Consider the following 11,373-nt stretch of genomic DNA (forward strand, 5'->3'; position numbering starts at 1 on the left):
AAGGAAGAATGCTGTTCCCTGACTCCTCCCCCCCCCCCCCCCCGTTGTACTTACTGGGCGGGGCCTGGCTGAGGGGGGGTCTGGAGTTTTGGGGGGTGGAGCTCAGTGCATGTTGGAGCTGGGGACGGCGTCTGCTGGAGACCGGAGGGCGTGTGACGAAGCCAGAGGCTGGAAGGGCCACCGACCCCGGCTGCCACCGACCCCGGCCGCGATGGGGCCCGTCCTTCCCTCCTCTGTCTCTTGGCCAAGCAGAGCTTCCCTCCCTCACCCTGTCTGCAGGTCTCATCTGGCATTTTCTTCGCTCCCTCCTCTTTTATCCCAGCCTCCCCTTTATATGGGATCAGGGAGACCTAATTGGCAGAGACCTAATTGGCGTTCCTGTCACTTCTTCCCTATCTCGGCAGCCTGCGGTGGCAGAAACCCGAGAGCTAGCTCTCTGGGGAGCTGTGTCGCCTTACCTTGGGGCAGGTCATTCGCAATATTCTCCACTGTAAACTGGAGAGAATAGCAAAGCGCCCGCAGCGGCTGCCTCTCCGCGAGCTGGAGCACACGGAAGAGCTGTGCGCAGGCAGGAACCCCCTTAAAACACGCCGACCACCCCCCTCCGCTCTGGGCAGGACGGCTCCTCTCTCTGTCATAGAACCGATGGCTGATGGGCGAGGCACCGCGGGTCTCAGTGCCGGAGACGATACCAGATGCCCAGTCTGAGTCGGTATCTCAGATACACCGTGAACGGTTTAGTTTCATTACGTCCCACATACTACACGGGACATACTTAAAAATTATCGTTCATCCGATTGTCAGATTTAACGGGCGCTCTGCCTCTGTGTTTGCTTGTGTTTGTTCGCCAAATCTGGCGATCCCGTTTAGGGAGAAAGAGAGAGACCCTGCTCACTGGCTGTTAAAGTCGCACTGTTCCCTTGATAACAGTATCGACGTCCGTAATAAAATGCAGCAAAAATTCCGATGGAAGCCACCACTATAGAAGGTTTATTACGTGCCATGGGGCTCTGTCCTTTACATGAACGATCTCATCACCCCGCCAAGCAGGGACCATAGATCCAGTTCCAAGATGGGAAAACGGAGGCCCAGAGCAGAAACCCAAGGTCACACAGCCAGGAATCAATGACGGAGCCAGGATCGCAATCTAGACGCGACGGGCTCCGAAGCCTGTGCTCTGAATCACGTGGTGTGGTCCCTGCCACCCGCCCGCCTCCCTCGGTCTGTGTATCCGCCGTGTTAACCCTTGACCCTTGACCCTGGAAGCGACCATTCGTCCCCGTTTCCTGCTAGCCCCAAGTGTCCCCAGTGTGCCTGGTCTGCTGGGAGGACGGGCCGTGCTCAGTGGCGGTGGCCCCAAGCCCTTTCCCGTGCCATGTCCCCTACGTGGAATTGCTTGCCTGTTTGTTATTTTTTCTTCAAGATAACAGGGGTTGGCACACTACCACCCAAATTCAGTTCAATGAGCTAAGAATGTTTTTTTTTTTTACATTTTTAAAGAGTTATTAACGCAAACAACAACAACAACAAAAGCTCCAAAGCAAAACAAAGGAGAATATGCAAAACAAAGGAGAATATGCACGATGTGGCCACAAAGCCTAAAATAGTTACTCTGTGTGCAGCTTTTCCAGAAAAAACATGCCGATCCCTACTTTAAAACAGTTCACTTTTTCTTCACATCAATTTACTTTACAGAGAACTTTACATCCCTATCGTAAGAGAGAACCTGGCATCACTTGCTACGAAAGAAAGAAAACTTTTTAAAAATGCTGCATTGCAAATCAAACGATGTTATTAAATCCTTACCAGACACACCTGCCTCTTGAAAGCCCGAAGCCTGTTTATGGTTCTTTTCTCGTTCACAACAAAACCACCACCAAACCCAGTAGTTAGCAGGCATTGTAAGGTGGGGAGCCCCTCCCCGAGGTTCACAGACACATTTAAACAGGAGTGGAGTGTATGTCCCCCTCGGGAGGTGAGTGTTGTTGGGTCCCACGTACACAGAGCTTGTCGGCCACCAGTGGAGCCTTCTGTGCCCACCCCCCAACTTTGAAAAACCCTGTTCTAAAAGCACACTGCTGTCTCTCAGTTGGTGCGGGCTGCCGTTACAGGCCCCCATGGACTGGGTGGCGTAAACAGCAGACGCTTATTCCCACAGGGTGCGGGCAGATCAGTGTGTGGTGAGGACAGATGCTCTTCCTGGTTCGCAGACGGCCTGGTTGTTGGGTCCTCCTGCGGCAGAGAGCAGGGACAGGAAGCAAGTGTCGTGCCTCTTCTTCTAAGGGCACCGGTCTTGTTCTTAAGGGGCCCACCCTCGTGACCTGCTCACCTCCAAATCCCATGACACGGGTGAAGATGTCGATGTATAGATTTGGGGGGAACATAAGCATTGAGTCTACAGCAGCCATGTTTTTTACCACCTGGGGTACTTGCTAAGAATGCAGACTCCTGGGGCCCACCCAGAATGTGTCAGACTCTCATGGGGAAAGGCCCAGGAATCTAGTTTTAACAAACCTCCGGTGGTTCCTGGGGTCCGGCAAATTTGGGGAACACTGCTTAAAGCCAGAGGGTCACAACTGTGGCCCTACGTTGGACTTGACAGCCCCGCCCCCACCCTGCCGCCGCCTGGTCCCAGCACCTCCAGAGATTCTGGCGGATGTTTTTATAACAGAGCTATCATTTACAAGCAAGAGCATGCTAACTTCTGAAGGTCCCAGTTCAAAGAGTTTTGACCCTTATGCATAGACCCCGGTATGCACCATCCGGGGCAGCACGGAGAACATTCCATCACCCCCGAAAATCCCCGCGGGCTCCCCTCCACTCAGTTCCCACCACCCCCCGCCCCGAGGGCAGCCACTGCCGACTGCTGTCACTTGAGTTTCCTTCTGCCTGTCCTTGGACTTCGCACGCTGCCGCGGCGTCCTTGTGCACGTGGCTGTCAGGCTTCTGGGCAGGAGCCGTGGGGCCAGGGCCGGGCGTGCGGCCAGCGTGAACGAGAGCCATCGCTCCGGACAGCTCACTAAGGACTGAACACTATGCCCTCCAATTTTCAGGCGAAATTGCAAAAATGGAAAAAAAAAAAAAAAGAAGAAGAAAGTTTTTCTCAGATTTTCCTCTGCAGCTTTGGGCACTGTCCGCTCACCCAGCTGACCTGCGTCCTGGTGATAATGTCCGGCCCTTACATAGGACTCCCTTTCGGGGGCAACCCCGAGAATCCTTCCACGCATGACTTCACCCCACTCTCCCAGCCTGCTGGGGCGGGAGCTTTGCTGTTCCCGTTTCACGAGTGGGGAAACCGAGGCCCACGCAGGCGGTGCAGGGCGCCAGCGGTGTCCTTCCCCGTGCGGCTCCCTCCCCCGAGATTGGCTCCTTTCTCTGTTGTCACCCCCCTGTGTGGAGCCCCGACCTCTGACACTGCCCTCCGTGGGACTAATCTGAAAACTCTCTTTCCTTTTCTTAAGTAGTGATCATAAGGTCACTCCCTTCTGTGTACTTCCGGGTCAGTCAGTCCCATGAGCCCCAAGTCCCCAAGAGTCCCTCCGGAGGTCTTTGTATAGTGCAGGCCCCCATTCCTGACCTGTCCCATGCCCCATCCTGACCTCTTGAACCGGAAGCTGCCCGATTGGAACCTGGGGGTTTGTACTTAAAAAAATTTCCCCATGTAAGAACCAAGCATTTGGGAGCAGTGACCCAGACTGGGAAGAATGCAGAGCAGGTGGCTTTCGGCCCATTTTCCAGATAAGGACACGAGCCTGTCCGGTCCAGTGACAAACGGACACCAGAGGGAGGGGTGTCGGGAAGACCCCCGGGCTGCCCTGTGCTCAGACGGTGCTGACACCAGCCTGGCGCCCCACACAGAGTCCCCCGACTCGAGCTGTCACCGTCTCTGCCCGCTGGGGTCCGGGCAGCCTGTGGTCTTCAGCCCTGCACCCTCCTTTCCCCGCAGATTACGCCACGATGCAGGTGGTCCAGGCCACCATGATCCTGTCCACCATCCTCTGCTGCATGGCCTTCCTGCTCTTCTTGCTGCAGCTCTTCCGCCTCAAACAGGGGCAGAGATTCATTTTAACCTCCATCATCCAGCTCCTGTCATGTAAGTGAGACGCGAGCCCCGCCCCCTCCCCGCCGCCCACGAGGGGACACCGGCAGGAGGAGTGTGGCAGGCGGGGGCTGGCAAAGGGGGAGCCGTTTGCATGTCGCAGTGGGACATTTCGTGTTTTGGAGCCCGGGTTGAGTGAGGGGATCAGGAGTCGCCCTTCCTGAGCTGGAATCCACAGGGCGAGTCGGTCTTGCTGTCTACAGTGTGGTCTCCTGGTACAGAGGGGAAGGAACAGTGTGCCAGGCGTAGGGAACAGCATGGCCGAAGCCCCGTGGCAGGAGCTGGCCAGGGGGGCCGGAGTGCGGAGCTGGAGGGGGGCGTGGTGGCAGCTGGGCTGGACTCCACGGGGTGTTGCATGTTAGTCTTGTAGGATTTGGGGACCTTTGACCCAAGCTAGTGGGAAGCCGCCAACAAATGATTTTTCAGGCTGGTTGATGTCAGAATTGCCCATTCAGGGCCAGGCCTTTGGGGGCTGCTGGAGATACAGAGATGAACGAGACATGGCCTCACTCCTGGGAGGACTTAGAGAAAAAAAAGTTGTCTCAGAGCACTTTCCACTACTTGCGGCTTGTGGCGAAGCTGAAAACGTGATCGGTCATCTGTTGCTGTTTCTCAGTAGAGAGTCGAAGCTTTCTGGAAGCCACTTCCATTGTACTTTCCAATCTGGATTTAATAAGTAGCTTGATGAGGATTTAAAAAACCTGGGATTCGGTGCCAACCCGCTGCTTGGTTCTAACCACCGCCTCCTTCCGGCCGTCTACCTCCCAGACTTCACCCCGCACCCTGGGGTGAAGTCAGTCCTTCCACGCCCTCAGCATGGACCTGAGGCATGTCAGCAGCTCAGGAGGGTGACCGGCTTGCCCGGTTTGCCTGGCGCTGTCTCAGTGTTAAGGCTGAGAGTCTTCCATCCCAGAAAACCCCTCTGCCCTGGGCAAAGCAGGGTGGTTGGTCACATGCAGCAGCCCCTCGGGGGACCTACCCCACCAGCCAGGCATTGATCGTCCCTACAGGGCGCAGGCGGACGATGAAAAGCATTTCAAGTGTGAAAGACCCTGGAAGGTCACTCAGCCCCTGAGCCCCGGGTCCACGAGGATCCTCGGGAACCGTTCTGTGGTGCACACCCCGAGGCCCCATCTCCGCCTCTTGTATCAGAATCTGCGGGGCTAGAACCCGGGGATTCATTTTCCCATCCAGGGGCCCAGCACTTGGGAGCAGTGACCCAGACCCGGTCAGTGAGGCCGAGAGATGTGACACGACTTGCCCGAGGGCACCGTGAGGGGCCGTCTGGTCTGTCTCTTCCTTTACTTCCCAAGTATCTCCCAGTAAGAGGCTCGGGCATCCCGCAGCTCACCCCATTAAGGGCAGTTGAATACCATCCCTGAACATGCAGAGAAGGGCCTTGGGGAGTCACCCACTGACGTTTGCATTCTGTCATTGTCTCCATTTGTCTGTCTGTAAGGCCGTTTAGTCAAAACCGATTACCTGGATATACAGAAGTTGCCCAGATTTTGATACGAGACTCACACCCTTCTTTCCCACCCACAGCAACTCCTTTGGCCATTTTCTGGTCCAAGGACCTGCCTCTCCCCGTTCTGCCCCAAGTCTGGAGTGTTGAGATGCTATTATCAGTCAGGGTTGTCATGTGTGAGCCCAGATGCTCTAACTCACGTACGAGATGGGATTCTGGGGGAGCAGGCGGCAAGCGAAGGGAAAGCTGAGAACCGGGTTTTGGAAAGAGGGTTTGGGCAGCAGGATCGGGCGGGCGGTCACTGCAGGGAGGCGCTGGCAGGTTCAGTGTGAATCGAAGACAGTGTGACTTCGCTCTCGACTCAGGTCTAGGAGCAAGAGTCTGATCAGCAGAGATCGTCTTATGTAGTCAGTCTCCTGGCCAGAGAAGGGCTGGGGGCCTGATGGACAGTCCCACCTGGCCAGAGGGACAGGGGACCCCCCGAGGAAAATCTGCGTTCTTAACCTCATTCTCGCACTAATATCTGTGAATGCTGGAGGTTCGGTTAGGATGTTTTTGGCTGCAAGTAAGAGAAAATCCAATTAACAACGACTTGAGCCACCAAGACCTTTACTTTTCTTATGTAACAAGTAGTTCGGGGGTGGAAGGTGCCGGGGTTGGTTCGGCGCCTCAGCAGCAGCATCGAGAACCCCCACTCTTTTCATCCTTCTATGCCGTCCCTTCAGAGAGCCAGTGAGGATCCCCTCATGGTCCCAAAAAGGACGCCACAGCTCCAGACACTCCACCCTGACCTCACAGTATCTAAAGCAGTGAGCAAGGGAAAGTACAGAGCTGAGTGTTTGATGACAGGAAATGTACGGGTCTCGCAAAGCCTGAACTGTTTGGTGTCAGGCTGACTGCGGGCTTAGACCAGTTATGACTGATCCTCTGGGCTGGGCACATGGCCGCCCAGGTAAAATTGGGTTCAGCTGGCCAGAATGGGAAGCAAAATGGCTACAGGAAGCAGCCACGTTCTGCCGCAAAACATTAGCTGCCGAGCGCCGTGAAAGCCGACGGCGACCCGCGGCCCCGGCCGTCGTTCCCTCGCCTGCGTGACTGACCGGGGGTCTCTTCACTTTCTTCCGCCAGGCCTGTGTGTCATGATCGCCGCTTCCATTTACACGGACCGGCGCCAAGACTTCCACGCTAAAAACAAGCACCTCTACTCCCAGACCTGGGGGGGCAGCTACGGCTACTCCTTCATCCTGGCGTGGGTGGCCTTCGCGTTCACCTTCATCAGTGGCCTCATGTACCTGATCCTGAGGAAGCGCAAATAGACACCCCGGCCGCTCGGTCGCTTCTGCCGCAGCACAGAATCCACGTTCAGATAACCGTTTTGTATATAATCATTTTTTGTGTGTGTGTGTGTGGTTTTTCTAGCAGACATATTGTTTCCTTTAAAAGCCAAAAAAAAAAAAAAAAAGAGTTTTTGGATTCTTGAGATCAGAGAATAATAGACTATGAAGGCCGGAATTCGGAATTCCCGCCCATCCGAAAATCTCAACAGGACAAAGCCAACAATCCAGCAGGATGATTAACCACGGTTACGTGATCCGATGACAAGAGTCTGAGAAAGCCAGGTCTGGGGGGACAACTTCGCCCAGGTTTGGCCCCCCCAGGCCCTCCCTCCCCTCAGCTTCCCTTCCTGAATCTCTGGGCGTTAGTGGTGGAAAGTGGGGTGGGCGGGGCCCAGGTGAGGGGCGAAACCTCCTCCGGTTTAGCCAGGTTTGGCCCCTGCTGGTCCGTCTACATCCCGCCCAGAGCCCCCACCCGCCTGTAGTGGGCTGGATCCAGAAAGTGCCACCTAGATTTGCAGACAATGTCACCTGCTTGCCTTGGGGATGGTCATCTTTAACCTGGGGGTTAGATGCGGGCTCACCCTGAGGCAGAGAATCTCAGCCTGTGATCCCTAGCGCACCTCGGAAAATGCAGGCCACTGGTTTTTCCCTAGGCCTAGAGGGCTGGAGGAGTCCTCAGATGGAGCCCGGGAACCTGCATTTCCAGCCAGCTCCTCGGGGATGCTAACGTGCCTCAGGGTCGGGTACCACAGGGCAGGGGACCGTGGGGCCAGGGAGCAGGGCTGCCTCACAGAGGTCAAGTTATGTCAAGATGGGGCTCTGAGTCCAGAGCCCTGGCCTCCATCGGCTCTTGATTCTTCACTATCTTCCACAGCTGCTTACATCTGGACCACCCGAAGTCCTGTCGCAGGCCAGGGTGCCTCTACCCAGCCACCCTGAGCTGGCGTGGGGTGGAGTGTGGGGGGGACAGGGCGCAGCCTCCTTCCTTCTCCGAGTCAGAACGCCTCCCCCTTCTCTTCCTGCCCTGCCTTCCAAGCTGGCTGGCCTTCACTAACCCCATTTCTAGAGCCTTGAGGACCCATCTTTCACTCATTCATTCATCAACATAAGTTACCGACCGCGGTGCTTCAGGCACGCGGAGACCACGTGCAGACTGGCTCTCTCTGTGCGGGGCTCACTGTCTAATGGAGAAGATGGACTGAAAACCGGTTAGGGAAACAGCTCAAACCCTGCTGAAGGCTGCGAAGAACACGACGGAGGACTGGAGAGGGCGGCCCGGGGGGCGGGGCGGGGGGAGCCGGCCGTGTGCCTGCCGATCTGTAAAAGCTCCCGGAGACGCGGAGAGCCGCCCGCCCGAGTGTCGCTCGCTCGCCCCGGCGTTTGTCAGGCAGCGGCGTCTGTTTCATCCGGAGACCGTTCACTCTCACGGATCGTCCCGGAGTCCCCGACAGCCAGTGGAGCCGTGAGAGGGACCCCGGTGGCCGCGATCCGCAGACCTGAGCGGGGCAGGTGCCAGTGCTCCAGGCCGTTCGCGGACGGCGCAGGGAAACGTGGCCTCGGGAAGTTGGTCTTCAGGTGTGAGGGGGGTGGTGGTGCGGGTGACCCAGGGAAATGCCCCTGGAGGCAGCTCTCCGCGCCTCGCTGGCTGTCCTCTGGGGCTGAGAGCGTGCTGCCGGGGAGGTGGGCCTGGGCCGGCGTGGGGCCTGTCCCCACTGTCCCCAAGTCCTCGGGCCGGAGCTCTTTAAATGCTTTCTGCACTTGGCTTGCGAAGGGGCGCGGTGATTTGCCATCAGCCCAGTTCCAGAGGAGCTAGGCAGGCGTCTCTGTTTTGAGTAGTTTTAAGGCCACCTCGGGCTCCTTACGTGCAAGACTGGGTCATTAGTTCATGTCACGAGTGCTCCATGCTGACCACGTCCCAGGTACTGTGCAAGGAGCGAGCAAATCGAGACATCCTCTCTCAGGGCACTCACGGAGAAGCCACCAGCAAGGACAGTGCAGGGTGACCTCGGGGCAATGACAGGTCAGAGTGTCACCTCCTGCCTTAACGGAAAACTGTCACTGAGCATGTGGCGGACGGGAACATGGATCACACCCTGGGGTTCGCAGGAGGCTGCTTGGGCCTCTGGAGAGAGGCAGGTCGAAAGTGCCCCGAGCATTTTACCCTGGTGGCTTTTCTGTAGTTTCCCGGTGGCCACAATGGCAGCAAACAACCCTCCAGACAGGAAGTCTGGTAAGCCTGATCCCCAAACAGCGCCTGGATTTCCTTCCCCCCTGAGCTTCGGGGTTGTGCGAGAATCCGAAAGGACGCCACCGGCCTTCCTGGCTCGTTGCCACCACCGCGCAGCCCGCAGCGCCCGGCTCCGCAAGACGCGAGTGCCGCCTCTCCCCCCACGGCGCAGCGTGCTTCGGGGAGCGAGGAAAGCTGATGAGGGCATGGGGGAGCAGACGACCCGGCTTCGGGCCTGTAGGCAGAATCAGCCCTCAGCGCTTATCATCAGGTCTCAAGGAACAGCGACAACAAAGAAAAGTAGCGCAGACATCCCAGAAGCAAATAGTGGGACCAGATATATTACCGATAACAACAACTTGAAGGAACTGTAGTTTGTGCCTTTGAGGACATTTTTATGAAGTACTGTAATTCTTTCATTGAAGGGCTTTGGATGGAGACAGACTAACTCATTTTGGGCTTTTTTTTTTTTTTTTTTTTTTTTTTGCATCAAAATTACTCTGGGTCTCTTCAGTTGAGTTTGGAAAATCGATTTGTTGCTCTGAGCGAATGTACATATTTATACCTGAATACAGGAAAATACTCTCCATAGCCTCTGCTACAGGTTGCGTGCCTGTGTGCATCCCTAACGAGGTTCCAGGATGCTCTGTATTAACTGATGACGAGGACACCCGGTCCCCCGAGCCTGTTTGTAAACACACTAAACAGTAGCTTAGACGGAAGCCGTACCATTGTCATGCCTGGGTGGGGGTTTACTAAACTCGCTTATAGTTGGAAGGTTGTTTACAACGCAGCTCGCTGGACAGTTTCGTATATTTGGGGGAGCAGTGGTAATGAGGAAATGCTAGGGAGAGGCCTAGAGGTTAAGTGTGAATCTCGGTTTGGGGACAAATGTGACTTTAGGGGTAGTTAGATACTTTGTACTTCATGTGCCTTTCGAATAGTCCATTTTCTATGTTTTGTATAACCTGAAACTGTACATGAGAAATAAAGTTTAAAAGCAAATCGCCTGGAGCAACAGACTCTAATGTTCCCGTTAGGCCAACGTCTAGGGTAAAATGCCATTTGGAATGGCAGGGGGCCACCCGCTTTCTCATTGAGACAATGTGCAGTTTTTACAGCGAGCAGTGACTGTCTGACAGTCAGTCACAGGACGATCTTCCACGCCCTCTGCCTCCGGGGGGGGCCAGCTCCTGGGACCAGCGACCAGCAGCTCCACGCTTCGATGGGCCCCCGGCTTGGTCAGTGAACCATTCACGCCGTCTTAGTAGTCCTTAATGATATTTCGGCAAACAGCCCTACCTTTTCATTTCTCATGGTTCTCAAATTATGTAGCCAGTCCTGTTCTTTAGTTTGTATTTAATAAAGACTTCTGCCTTAAAGGTTTGGGTGATGGTGGAAATAAGACCATCTTTATAGCACACTCCACTGAAAAGAGAAAAATTCATTCACGAAGAGGGAGATCTTTAATGTTGACCTAAGAAATGACAAAAGTAATGAAAAGCTATCTAGGGAACCCACATTTTCTCATCTCCACCCAGGGATTACAAACTAAAACCTCTAGGGGCCACTGTTCATGTTTGTGTTTCTAGGTTTTTGGGTTTTTGTTTTTTGTTTTTTGTTTTTGTTTTGTCTGTGTGGCAGGTGAATGATGTTACCCCAGAGTACTCGGTTTTATATTTCTTCCAATCAGGAAATTAGCCTATCATTCATTCATTCATTCATTCATCCATTCACCAAATGCTTGTGGCCTCGCATATGATTTATCCTGAAGAATGACATTCTACCCCTGGTTGAGAATGTGCCTTGCCCATCCCTGCAAACCTCCACATCCATCAATTTAGATTGCAGGTTTCGGGCAGAAGGCATCTTGCTGAAGCCGTGTTTTCTTTCATTTTGGCCATTAGATGGATTATCTTTGCCCCTAAATTAACTTTTTCTCATAGGAACTTATTAAAGGCTCTAAGGAGCTGTACATGACTCCATCCTGGTGTGTTTCTACAATTTTTTGATACTATGGTATCCACAAATACATTGTTGGTAGAAAATAGGGGCCAATTTAAACCAGGATTAAACTATGGTCCATGGGTCCAATCCAGGACACCACTTGATTTTTGTAAATAAAGTTTTATTGGCATGTAGCATCACCCACGAATTTACATATCGTTCCTGGCTGCTTTCAAAAGCAGAGCTGAGTAGTTGTCAAAGAAACCATACGGACCACTAAGCCTAAAACGTTTAC

General features: G+C 54.5%; 1 protein-coding gene across 1 annotated transcript in view; it reads left to right on the forward strand.

Moving 5' to 3' along the window:
* The window catches only part of EMP2 (epithelial membrane protein 2), a 35,489-nt gene extending 25,353 nt beyond the window's left edge, over window positions 1-10,136 (forward strand). The window contains exons 4-5 of the mRNA XM_016159679.2: window positions 3,947-4,093; window positions 6,696-10,136. Of these exons, the coding sequence (XP_016015165.1) occupies window positions 3,947-4,093; window positions 6,696-6,883 (335 nt within the window). The 3' untranslated portion in view covers window positions 6,884-10,136. The remainder of the gene's footprint in view (window positions 1-3,946; window positions 4,094-6,695) is intronic.
* Window positions 10,137-11,373: the final 1,237 nt, after the last annotated feature.

The sequence above is a fragment of the Rousettus aegyptiacus genome, unplaced genomic scaffold (genome assembly GCF_014176215.1).
Source record: "Rousettus aegyptiacus isolate mRouAeg1 unplaced genomic scaffold, mRouAeg1.p scaffold_m13_p_8, whole genome shotgun sequence".
In the NCBI taxonomy this organism is placed as follows: Eukaryota; Metazoa; Chordata; class Mammalia; order Chiroptera; family Pteropodidae; genus Rousettus; species Rousettus aegyptiacus.